Source organism: Crocuta crocuta, unplaced genomic scaffold, assembly GCF_008692635.1.
Source record: "Crocuta crocuta isolate KB4526 unplaced genomic scaffold, BGI_CrCroc_1.0 scaffold36, whole genome shotgun sequence".
In the NCBI taxonomy this organism is placed as follows: domain Eukaryota; kingdom Metazoa; phylum Chordata; class Mammalia; order Carnivora; family Hyaenidae; genus Crocuta; species Crocuta crocuta.
The window spans coordinates 8,755,127-8,768,097 of NW_027532203.1; the positions used below are offsets into that span (position 1 = coordinate 8,755,127).

The 12,971-nt window shown below is 41.8% G+C and overlaps 1 protein-coding gene across 2 annotated transcripts in view; it reads left to right on the top strand.

Annotated features, from left to right (window-relative positions):
- Positions 1 to 102: 102 nt before the first annotated feature.
- NARS1 (asparaginyl-tRNA synthetase 1) overlaps positions 103 to 12,971 on the top strand; it is a 17,678-nt gene continuing 4,809 nt past the window's right edge. Inside the window, exons 1-12 of one of the 2 annotated variants that reach the window (XM_077777657.1) lie at positions 103 to 252; positions 1,296 to 1,375; positions 3,609 to 3,674; positions 3,768 to 3,860; positions 3,947 to 4,036; positions 5,394 to 5,472; positions 6,764 to 6,834; positions 9,199 to 9,285; positions 10,766 to 10,987; positions 11,095 to 11,294; positions 11,713 to 11,848; positions 12,449 to 12,562. In XM_077777657.1, the coding sequence (XP_077633783.1) occupies positions 210 to 252; positions 1,296 to 1,375; positions 3,609 to 3,674; positions 3,768 to 3,860; positions 3,947 to 4,036; positions 5,394 to 5,472; positions 6,764 to 6,834; positions 9,199 to 9,285; positions 10,766 to 10,987; positions 11,095 to 11,294; positions 11,713 to 11,848; positions 12,449 to 12,562 (1,281 nt within the window). In that variant the 5' untranslated portion in view covers positions 103 to 209. Of the gene's footprint in view, positions 253 to 1,292; positions 1,376 to 3,608; positions 3,675 to 3,767; positions 3,861 to 3,946; positions 4,037 to 5,393; positions 5,473 to 6,763; positions 6,835 to 9,198; positions 9,286 to 10,765; positions 10,988 to 11,094; positions 11,295 to 11,712; positions 11,849 to 12,448; positions 12,563 to 12,971 lie in introns of both variants that reach the window. The other variant, XM_077777656.1, reaches the window with a different exon arrangement.

Below are 12,971 nucleotides of genomic sequence, written 5' to 3' on the forward strand. Positions count from 1 at the left end.
GGTGTCGTACCCGGAAGTTGCCGCTGCCCGACCCAAAGATGGCGGCTGCAGTGACGCTCGCCCTCCTATCGAAACCTCTTGGAACCAATGCGCCCTGACGCTCGGGTGATTCACTGGAGCGACCTACGCGCGACATTCTGATGCAACGTCCGAGTCGAGGAATCCTCCGGTGCACGTTGGAGTGACAAGGCAGCAGTGTGTTGCAGACGATGTCCTTGGAGGTGACCGGGCCGACCGCAGGGATGGTACTAGGTGAGCGGGGCTCGGGGACCCCGGAGTGTGTAAGTGGATCGATGCCCCCGCGTGGGGCAGAAAGCTAGTTGCGGTGGATTGCCCGGTCCCGAGTGGGCGGTCCACCGCTCTTGATTCGTGAAAGACGCGAGCGAGGGAGGGGCCTGGACCCCCGAGGGTCCCCCACTTGTTGAGCGGGGCCGGCTCCCCGGAACCCGCTGCGTCCGGGGACTGGGATGGCGGCCGCCCGGGACCCTGCCCCACGGCGAACCATCTCGTGGTTCAGCTGAGACTGGGGTCCTGCGAGGCACTGCGAGACGTCAGCGTAGCCCTCAAATATGTCAGCTCTTCGAAGAGATCATCCAGAAGGGGCTTGTGAATTCTGATTCGCTTTCACACATCCTCACTGATACTGAGATTTCCAGGAGACCATGTGGTGCAGTAGAAAAAGGAAAATAGAGACCTGGATTGATGTCACTGTTCACACTTAACTAGTTGTAAGGCCTTCTGCAGCTTGTTGAAGCTCAGAGCTTTGGTATCCTTTACAGGTCAGACGGAGCTCGTGTTTATTTGATGTCTGTGCACTGTCACCGGGATATCTGTTGTGTATGCGTTATTTTATTTCGTCCTCCGTGCAGCCAATGGGTTTCCCCCCTCATTGCATAGACAAATCAATAAGCTCAGAAAGGTTAAGTGAATTCCCGAGGATCACCCTGGCTTTTAAGGCACAACATCCAAGATTCCAGTCCGGTCTGGCCAACTCCAAAGCCTTTCTTGATTTGTTGTGGAATCCGGTGGATAGAGAAGCAGCCTCACAAATGAAAATCATCAGAGTTCATTTTGAAAAGCCAAATTTGTAACTTGTGTGTTTTTATGGGATGCCACTGAAATAAGGGAGTAGGAAAGTAATTATGATCTAATTTCTTTTGGACTCTGGTTAATTTTTACTAATCAGTTGCTTGTTCTGTCCACAAAGGTAAAGAATGGATGAAGTAGTTGCAGGGTGAGGTGACTAATAATTATCGGCCAAGTGAGTAACTTATTCTCCATTTGTCAAACAGCAGAGCTCTATGTCTCGGATCGAGAGGGAAATGATGCTACGGGTGATGGCACCAAGGAGAAACCTTTTAAAACAGGTCTAAAGGTAGCGTCTCTTCTCATTAGGAAAACAGCTTTGCGTTTATCAATGCCTTCCGTCTATTGCTATGTGAGTTGTCAGTGATTTTATTTCAGCCACTAGATTTTGAAGAGAATTTTCAAGAACGAGAAAATGAGGACTGTATACAGCTGTGTAGCTTTAAGAGTATTGGATAGAGAAGTTTTAAATTCAATTTGAACATTTTGTAGAGGTATCTTCTTTCTTATCACGTTGAGAAAGAATATGCGAAACTCACTTGAGGGTTTTTAAATCCTGAGAAATAATAGTACATTAGTATTAGTAAATTAGCATTCTGTCTTCATGCTCCAGACTCTTGAGTTACTGAGTGTGTGTTCTGAGAAATGAGTCCATTCGTAGCATACTGATAGAAATTAGATTCTTTGAGTCTCAAGGCTCAGGATCACATCTAGATTCTAGTGGTAAATTCACTAAGAGGCCACTTAGCAGATTAGAAGAAATCTGGGCATGAATTTCATGTGAGAGAGGTGGAGTCTTACCTTAATAACTTTTAGAGGGAAATCTTTCATTTCCAGTTGTTGGGGTGATTCCTATGGCTCCCCAAAACTGACAAAAGTATTTTGGTGAATGCAGACTGTGTCACTGTTAGCAAAGGTGTGCCACTCTGATTTGGGGGATTACAGTTTGGGGCTTTCAATTTCAGTGATAAAGAGCAATCAGTAGAGAGTGCCAAGTAGCAAATTCCTAATGATTTACAAACATCGCTAAGAGGTCTAATTATTAAAAAGAACTCCTCTCTTTTGATGTTTTTAAAAGATCCAGGTTCCCTCTTCTGATGATCATTGAATTGGGGTTAGTGTTAAAACAAGATGAAAACTATTTTCCAGGTCTGGAGACTAGACCTTTAGTTTTTATAAACTGCAGATCCTACAGCTGGAGAGAGTAATTTGTTACATTTCTTGCTTGACTTAATCAAGTAATATAAACTGAAATATAAATGGCACGCAACACCTGGTGTGTCTTCATGTTTATGAAAAGAGGTGTTCTACATGTAGGGCTTTTTCAAATTAAATGAGGCTTAGCCTTTTATGTCCTCAACCATTGTTTTTGTTTCTGAAAGGGTTTCAGAAACAACTTCCCTGATTTCTTAAAGAAGATTTACCATGTAGGCGGGTCCTGCGATTGACTCCTCTGTCGTTCTCAGTATACTTCCTGCTGGTCCGCACAGCCACTTAAAATCTGTTGCTTCCAGTCTGCTTACACTGGGAAACTGTATACAGTTGACCCTTGAACAGTACACCCCCGCAGAGTCAAATCTGTAAATCGCTTTCAACTTCCCTAAAACTTAACTACTAATAACCTCCTGTTAATCAGAAGCTTTACCAATAAACAGTTAACAGATACTTTGAATGGTACATGTATTATATACTGTATTTTTACAAAAAAGTAAACTAGAAAGAACATGTTAAAATCATAAGGAAAAGGGGCACCTGGATGGTCTAGTCACTGGGGCGTCCGACTTTGCCTCAGGTCGGATCTCACAGTTGTAAGTCCGAGACCCGCATCGTTCTCTCTGCTGTCGGCGCAGACCCTGCTTCAGATCTTCTGCCCCTCTCTCTCTGCCCCTCCATTGCTTGTACTCTTTCTCTCAAAAAATAAAAATAAACCTTTAAAAAAATCATAAGGAAGAGAAAATGTATTTACAGTACTGTACTGTATCCGTGGGGAAAAACCTGCATAACTGGATCCACTCAGTTTAAAAAAATTTTTTAATGGTTATTTAGTTTTGAGAGAGACACAGTCTGCGAGCAGGGGAGGGGCAGAGAGGGAGGGAGACATAGAATCTGAACCTGCTCCAGGCTCTGAGCTGTCAGCACAGATCCTAACATGGGGCTCGAACTCACAAACTATGAGGTCATGACCTTAGCCGAAGTTGGATACTCAACCAACTGAGCCAACCGGGCGCCCCTGGACCCACTCAGTTTAAACCCATGTTCAGGGATCAGCTGTAATGTGCAGCTGAACTTGCTGGAATTGTTTGTGAAAAGGCCTGAGTGCTTCTACTTTAAGCAAAGTGTTTTTAGTAACATCCAACCAGTCATTCTGTGAATGTTGACTTTTGGCTCTTGGGGCCTGTATGTTTTTCTTCCTGGCTCTTAATTATGTTCTAGATGGCTGAAGTTGCCCCTTAATTAGGGTATTATTTTCATTTCAAATATTGTACAACATTAAAGAAATTTTTTCTCCCTTCCCACCCAAGGCTTTGATGACAGTAGGAAAAGAACCATTTCCCACCATTTACATCGATTCACAAAAAGAAAATGAGGTAGGTGAGCTATACAACTCTACAGGATTATATTCTGTAAATAAATTTGCATCAGAACGTGGAGGTCTTGAAAAAATACGTTTTTCTCTCTAGAGGTGGGATGTTATTTCTAAATCACAGATGAAGAACATTAAAAAAATGTGGCATCGGGAACAAATGAAGAGCGAATCCCGGGAAAAGAAAGAGGTGAGCAATGGCTTTGCCACTGAATGGTTTTCAGGTTAGAACACACTAGAAGCCATGTTAACAGATTGCTTTATTGTTAAAATTAGGCAGAAGACAATTTGCGAAGAGAAAAGAACCTGGAAGAAGCAAAGAAGATTACCATTAAAAACGATCCAAGCCTCCCAGAGCCAAAATGTGTGAGTGTGTCACGTGTTGTCCCAAATATGGCGAACTTGCCACGTCAGACTGTCAGCTCTGTGTCTGAGGGGCAAGCCCCGTGGTCTGTTCCTTTGCACCGTTTACCCTTCCTTTCCTCTTAGAAGGCATAGAGAGAGAGAACATTTTCGAGTTACGACACTGGTTCTTTTGGGGTTCGTTTCATTATAAAGTTTAGTAATTAGGTGTTGAGCGGTTCCTGCCCTACCTAAGAGCTAGCTAAGTGTCCTCTCGCCCTATGTGTCTATTTCCTCACTATAAAATAAGAGGTTAAAATCCATGATTTTCATTATTTTTTTTAATAGTGATGTTTCTTTTTAAATATTTATTTTCGAAGGAGAGAGAAAGTATGAGCAGGGGAGGGGCAGCAAGAGAGGGAGACACAGAATCTGAAGCAGGCTCCAGGCTCTGAGCTGTCAGCACAGAGCCTGACTTGGGGCTCGAACCCACGAACCATGAGATCATGACCTGAGTTGCAGTCGGACACTTAACCAACTGAGCCACCCAGGCATCCCTGTTTGCATGATATTTTGAAACAGATAAAAGATTTTGTGATTTTGTGAATTGGATTCCTCTGTATTTTTTCTAGAACAGATGCTGGGCTGTGAGTGGACATGCTTAAATGTCGAGTAGTTCTTGCTCCTGATGAATTGTCATATTTTTCCTGTGTCTTGAGCTGTCCTGGCTACATTTATGCTCCCCTTCCCGTGCTCCCCTCTCCATACCCCTCCAAACCAAAATCCAGCCTTTGTTAGCTTCCAGCTTTCGATGTCAGGAGGGATTGTGAAGGCAAGAGAGGGCTCTGTGTGGACTCGTGTCGTTGCTACTATGAATTCATTTCTTCATTGATTTTTTTATAGCAGTATCTGAAATTCCTGATGTTTCTCAGTGTCAGTTAGTTTTACACTAAGAAATTACTTGCATTTTTAAAAAAAAATTTTTAATGTTTTCATTTATTTCTGAGAGAGAGAGAGACAGCGTGAGCAGGGGAGGGTCAGAGAGAGAGAGGGAGACACAGACTCTGAAATAGGCTCCAGGCTCTGAGCTAGTTGTCTGCACAGAGCCTGATCCGGGGCTTGAACCCATGAACCGTGAGATCATGACCTGAGCCGAAGTCGGATGCCCAACCGACTGAGCCACCCAGGCACCCCAAGACTTGAATTTTTTTAACCACTCCAATACGGTGAAACTTTTCAGTTCTGACCTGCTGTAGAATGACTAGTGTTGTACCATTTGTGAATTTTTAACACTTTGCTGCCGTCCATCTAATATTAGCAGAGAAGTTGATATATGGTAAATCACATGGTTGGTGAAATGTTATTGATTTCAACTTGACAGGTGAAGATTCATGCACTAGAAGGATACAGAGGCCAAAGAGTAAAGGTGTTTGGCTGGGTTCACAGGCTGCGTAGGCAAGGTAAGTGGTAGAGCTTTGCTTTTCTGTCTCTTCAGTTTTAAACACCCTTGGTCTTAGATAAAGAGGAACATTAAGAATATTTACTTGGGGGAGAGGGGCGGGATTTTTGGTATTGGATGCTGGTTTTTAAAAGATGTAAACTATAACCTTACTTTGTTCTTCTATCATATGACTCTTACAGGTTTAAAAAATATTAAATAATTAAAAAATATTTAAATGCTGGGATGCCTGAGTGGCTCAGTCGGTTAAGTGTCCATCTCTTGATTTCGGCTCAGGTTGTAATCTCACGGTTCATGAGCCCCTTATCAGGCTCTGCGCTGACAGTGCAGAGCCTACTTGAGATCCTCTCTCTCTCTCTCTGTTTCCCCACCCTCTCAAAAATAAATGAATAAATATTTAAAATAAAAGTTATCTAAAAATTATTTAAATGCTGTTTAACTGTAAGCAACCACAGAGATCAGAAGTATCCAGGAAGTATTTGTCTACTTTAATTATTTAATGAAATGCAGGGGATGTATTACAGGAAGTGCAGAGCCATATCTGAAACTTATTTATGGCAGTAGCATTGACTTTTACAATGAGTATATCTGCATTCTACTTCTTCCTCAGCTCTGACTTTTTGCATTCTCTTATTTTTATTTTTTTAAATCTTTGTTTATTTTGAGAGAGAGAGAAAGAGTCATGCACAAGTGGGGGAGCGGCAGAGAGAAAGGGAGAGAGAGAATTCTAAGCGGGCTCCGCACTGTCAGAGCAGAGCCCAGCCTGGGGCTCAATCCCACAGAACCGTGAGATCATGACTGAGCTGAAGTCAAGAGTCGGACGCTTAACCGACTGAGCCACCCAGATGCCCCTCTTGTTATTGTTTTTATTACATGTATTTTATTGTAAGTAGTTATCACATCCTTTGTAAATAGAGATGGGGCATGAATAAAAAGAGTGATTCCGTGCAGCAATGTTTATGCACTTCCCACTGAGTCGCAGTACCATGCTAGGCAGTGCAGGGGATTCAGGGGTGAGTAAGACAGAATCCCTCGTCTCAAGTGGCTTACTGACTTGCTTTCCCATGATCACGTGCACCCTGAGGATCACATAGGTTTTGGGAGTAGAGGGAAGAAAGTAAAAGGCTTTACAAATACTGAGTAGTGATATTACCCGTGGCCACTTCAGAGGAAGGGGCCACGCCTTTTTAACACTTTAAGCATGGAGTTTCCTTTTTTAATACTAAATAATGAGAACGTACTTTTAAGTGCCTTGAGAACATTCTGGCTAAATTTTTCTTTCTCGTGTTTAGGGAAGAACTTGATGTTCCTGGTGTTGCGGGATGGGACGGGTTATCTTCAGTGTGTCCTGTCGGATGACTTGGTAAATGTCTTCTCTTACTTACAGCTGACGATCTGATTCTTTTCAGTAAGTTCCGTTACTGTTAGTTTTGAGAAATTTAGGTGCGGTGTATATCTATTTTAAACTGTTAGTATGGAAAACGTCTAACACATAAAAATAGAGAACAGTACAGGTGAGCCTCAAACCACACGGGTTTGAATCGCACGGGTCTGTTTGCACATGGATTCTTTTATAGTACTGTAAGCATATTTCCTCCTCTTTATGACATTCTTCACGACTTCTCCTTTTCTCTAGCTTCCTATAAGAGCACGGTATGTAATACACGTAGCGTAAAATATGTTCATTGATTTTGTGTTATTGGTAAGGCTTTTGTCAACAGTAGGCTGTTAGTTGAGTTTGGGGGGAATCAAGTTATATGTGGATTTTTGACCCTGCAGGGTCAGCACCCGTAACTCCCAAATTGTTCAAGGTCAACTGTATGAAGAAACATCAGGGGCTCATCACCTAGCTTCGTTAATGTCTTCTTCAGTTTCAGTTGCTACAATAAAATACCATAGACTGGGGGCTTAGAAACAGAACTTTATTTCTCACAGTTCTAGAGGCTCGTTGTGTTCTGGTGAGTGGCCCTCTTTCTGGTTGCAGACTGCCAACTTCCTGTTGCATTTTCACATGGCAGAGAGCAGAGGAAGGGGGCAAACCCTCGTCACTCTTATAAGGGCGCTAACCCCATGGCCCACCCTCATGACCTCATCTCATCCTAATCACCTCTGCAGGGCCTCAACTTCCTCACACCACGCATTGGGGTGCAGGATTTCAACATACGAATTTTAGGGAGACAAAAACATTGTCTTTATGTAACGACTAATGTGTGACCAATTCTGGTTTACTACCCCCTCCCCCAGTTTTATTCTCAGATGTTGTACCATTTAATATAAATATACTTGAATTTGCATCTCCAAGAAAAAAAAAAATTTTTTTTTTTTTTAAGTTTATTTTTGAGAAATAGAGACAGAACCCGAGCAGGGGAGGGGCAGAGAGAGAGGGAGACACAGATTCCAAAGCAGGCTCCAGGCTTCACACTGTCAGCACAGAGCCTGACGCAGGGCTCGAACTCACGAACCATGAGATCATGACCTGAGCCAAAGTCTGAGGCTTAACCACCTGAGCCACCCAGGCGCCCCAAGAAAAAATATTTTTAAGATAACCATGCTAGTATTATCGTAACCTCCCAAAATGAAGACCACTCCTAAATATCCAGGCAGTTTATCCCAATTGATGTCATAATGTCTTTTTACAATTGGTTGGTTTGAATGAGAACCCAAATCAGATCTACGCATTGCTTTGAGTTGATGTTGAGTCTTAAATCTCTTTCAGTCTGTAACCATTCTTCCTTTTTCTTTTCTACCTCCACCCTCACTCCTCCTGCCCCTCCCCCCCAACCAACCCTTGCTATTTATTTGTTTGAAAAAACCTAGTTGGTTGTCCTGTGGAACTTCTCCATTCTGGATTTGGTTGGTGGAATCCTGAGATGTCATTTAACATGTTCCTCAACCCTCTATTATATTTTCAGAGGTTTATCAGATTAAGGTTTTTGGGGTTTTTGTTTGGTTTTGTTTGTTTATTTTTGGCACAGCTACTTCATGGGCAAGGCTGTGCTTTTTCCATTGCATCACCTCACAAAACACATAGAGACACATGTTGTCTTTTTTTTAGGATTTTATGATAGTGAGTTGAAGTGTTGATAGCCTGATCCCTCCATTATAAAGTTACCTGTCACTTTTTTTTTTTTTAATATTTTTATTTATTTCTAGGAGAGAGAGAGAGACAGCGTGAGCAGGGGAGGGTCAGAGAGAGAGGGAGTGACAGACTCTGAAACAGGCTCCAGGCTCTGAGCTGGCAGTCAGCACAGAGCCCGACGCGGGGCTCGAACCCACGAACCACGAGATCATGACCTAAGCGAAAGTCGGACGCTTAACCGACTAAGCCACCCAGGCGCCCCTGTCACTTTTATCCTAATGATTTTAGTAGTATTGATGATCATGATCTAAGTGGACTGTTTATAATTTCAACAGTCTGAATTTTAAAGAAAAAAAAATGTCCTGTTCAGATATTTTTAAGAGATGTGGGGTACTGTCATTTCTGCATATGTATGTATATAAAGTGTCTATTTACTTCTCTATGTTTACCTGTAGATAGGTGAATCCTTCTCCCACAAAAATAGCTATTAATAGTAGATATTAGTACTAGATACTAATGGCCATGTTATTTTACCAGTTTTAGACCAGGTAACTTCTATGTAAGTAATCCCCTTAGCTTTCTGTACTTTAGAACATACATTTTAATGTAAATATGAGTCAGTAAATTTGAACTTTAATCTTTTTACAGTGTCAGTGTTACAATGGAGTAGTCTTGGCTACTGAAAGTAGTGTTGCAGTCTATGGAATGCTAAATCTGACCCCAAAGGGCAAGCAGGTGAGTAGATTTTTTTTTTTTTTTAAGCCGGTGAGTAGATTGAATGCCTCACTGAATAAATAGGTAGTTGTCTGTTCTCCAGTGCTTTTTATTTGTACCTCTGGTATTTGGCAAATAAACACACTAATGTGATGTACTTGCTAAATTTCATATGCCTTTACCTTTTCCAGTGAAGTATGTACACTGTACAGCTCCTATGATGTAACTAACTTAGGGATTTCCAGTTTTACAGAATTCTTAAATAAGCCTTGTGGACCATAGTAAAGCCACTTTGCTATGGATGTCTGAGTAATTTTTCAGCTAGGCGGAAATAAAAGCAATCTACCCAAGAAATTTTATGAGAGCAGTAATCTGAATCTGAAACTTTCTGAATAGAATTTGAAAGTCTCTCTTAGAAAAAGTTAAATATAATCCTGATGTTCAGAGAACTGTTTGTTCTCCAGCCGACAGGCACATATCCCACAGCAGTTAGAGTTACTTGTTGGTAATTATTATTCAGATAATTATTGTGGTTTGTTGACTGGGAAAGAAAACAAACAAATGTGGCATATTAACCACCAGAGGGAGCCCTTAGAGTCCTCCTAATAGGCTAGAAATACCGATAAAAGAGAGTCTCCCAGACTTCACGTAAAAGAACCTACATTAAGAATAAATATCTGATTCAAGTTCATTGATGTAATATGATTTGCAAAATGGAGTAGTTGTTATGACGTGTTACTTACTGTCCAGGGTTTGGCACCAAGATAATTACATATTCCATGATGCGTGGCTTCTAAATGAATTACTTTTAATGGAATTATTAGGGAGAATTTGAATTTCTCTTTTTTTTTAATTTTTTTTTAATTGTTTGTTAAATTTATTTCTGAGAGAGAGAGAGACAGCGTGAGTAGGGGAGGGTCAGAGAGAGAGGGAGACACAGAATCTGAAACAGGCTCCAGGCTCTGAGCTAGCTGTCAGCACAGAGCCCAATGTGGGGCTCGAGCCCATGAACTGTGAGATCATGACCTGAGCCGAAGTCGGACGCGTAACCGACTGAGCTACCCAGGCGCCCCTTGAATTTGTATCTTAACATCTGTCCCAGAGAGAAACAACTTTTAGTAAAATCTTCACATTTAAGGAGGTTTTCAATGTAGGTAAAATGTTATTTTCAATTATTGGGCAAAGACTAGGAAGATACACCGAATGGTAACAGCAGTTAGTACTTACTCCAAGGTGCAAGATTACCATTTATTTTCTAGTTTGTGCTTTTCTGTTTTTTAAACATTGTATATTTACTCTGAAAGGAATATTAGAAATACCAACATGAAATCGAATTATTGGGTCTTCGTGATTAGAAGGGTAGGTGAATAATGATGAGGCCTTAGAAATATCAGCTTACCAAAAATTTTGACATAAATTAAAATCCTCAATAATGTTAGTTATTTTTTTGTCTCCTCCTCCCTCCTTTCGAAATCCCCACCCCCCCTTTCTAAAACTGTAGGCTCCCGGCGGCCATGAGCTGAGCTGTGACTTCTGGGAACTGATTGGGCTGGCCCCTGCGGGAGGAGCTGACAACTTGATCAACGAGGAGTCGGATGTTGACGTCCAGCTCAACAACCGACACATGATGATCCGGGGAGAAAACATGTCCAAGATCCTGAAAGCGCGTTCCATGGTCACCAGGTGCTTTCGAGATCACTTCTTTGATAGGGGGTACTATGAAGTAAGTGTGTGTTTGTCATCTTTTGCAAACAAATGATACCTTCTGCCATTTTTACACTTGAATGGTGGCGCTCACTAGCCTTTCTTTACTCCTTTCCATTGGAACAGGTTACTCCGCCCACGCTAGTACAGACGCAGGTGGAGGGCGGTGCTACGCTCTTCAAGCTGGACTATTTTGGGGAAGAGGCATTTTTGACTCAGTCCTCTCAGTTGTACCTGGAGACCTGCATTCCGGCTCTGGGAGACGTGTTTTGTATTGCACAGTCATACCGGGCAGAACAGTCCAGAACACGAAGGCACCTGGCTGAGTACAGAATTGTCTTTTTATTTTTATTTTACAAAGAATGTTTTTAAGAAAATATGTTTAGAGAAGCAAATCTTTATGTAGGAAAATGATGACTATGTAAAAAAACTTTTTTTGATACATTAAGAGGGTTTGTGGAAGGCAGTTCAACAAATTAATGGAAGCCATGAACGAAGATTTGCCTCTTCGGCCATAGCTAGCTTTGGGCTCTTCTTTCACTTTGCCTCGATCCTGTATAAGGGATAAACAAATCACTCGTCAAGGGGGAAAGAGAGGGGCCCTAAAACTAAGTTGCTGAGTTGCGTGTTGGTTAGCGGTGCTGGAATCTTATGTTTCTGGGCAGCTCGCAATGTTGATATCCTCGCTGGAGAGAAGTTTGGCAGAAAGGAAGAGCTGCCCCCAGCCAGTGTCTTGTTCTTTAGATACACGCACGTCGAAGCAGAGTGTCCTTTCCTGACCTTTGAGGAGCTCCTGAACCGACTGGAGGACTTGGTTTGTGACGTGGTAGACAGAGTCTTGAAATCACCTGCAGCGAGCATAGTGCGTGACCTCAACCCGGTAGGTGTACTGTTTCACGGACGTGCAAAATCATAGGTTTATTTTGTTTCGGAAACTAATGAAGTCTTCATATCAGTGTTTATAGATTTAATGATTTAATGAGCTTTGCAGTAAGTGATTTTTATATATATATATATATTTTAACATGTGATTGGCATACAGCTTTACATTAGTTTCAGGTGTACAGCGTAATGATTTGACAGAGAAATAATTTGTTCTTTCTTACGGTGCAGCCTTCTAAGATCTACTCTCTTAGCAACTTTCACATTTATAAATATTGTTAGATTTAGTCCCCTTGCTGTGCATTAGGTCCTAGGACTGACTTATTTTAGAACTGGAAGTTTGTACCTTTTGACCACCTTCCCTCATTTCTGTACTCGTATTTTTAAGAGAAAATTTGATACTAGTCATTGCCAATAATTTTATAACCCTTTAACTTACATAGGAGGAGGTTTGTGTGTATTTTCCATTTGTAGGAATGTCCTCATTGTTCGCTGGTCTGCAATAACGTTTTGCAACAATGATGAGCAGTTTGTCTTGAAATGGAACTTTAGTGTTATGGCTTCTTTATATACACCGGGTTTTTTCTTTTTATTATAGGACTTCAAGCCCCCCAAACGGCCTTTTAAGCGGATGAACTATTCAGATGCTATTGTGTGGCTGAAAGAACACAATATAAAGAAAGAAGATGGAACTTTCTATGAATTTGGAGAGGTATGTATTGCTTTCTAATTGTTGTTTCAAAGGTGTCATTGTGCTTAAGTGGCTTTCCACTCTGGTCATCTAACCAGTAATGCAGGAGGCATCTGCTTCTGGTCAAATAAATGGTAACAAACAAACCACCTCCTCCTTGGGGTTGTTAGGTCTCTTCTTCCATGATCTATCCACGGTCTTGATTTACTCTAGCCATAATTTTAAAGACTAGCAGGATGCTTCAGAAAGTTGTAAACTTTAAATTACTTGCAGAGGGTGCCTGGGTGGCTCGGTCCATTAAGTGTCCAGCTCTTGATTTTGGCTTAGGTCACGATCTCACTGTTTGTGAATTCGAGCCCCACATCGGGCTCTGCACTTACAGTGTGGAGCCTACTAGGGATTCTCTCTCTCTCTCTCTCTCTCTCTCTCT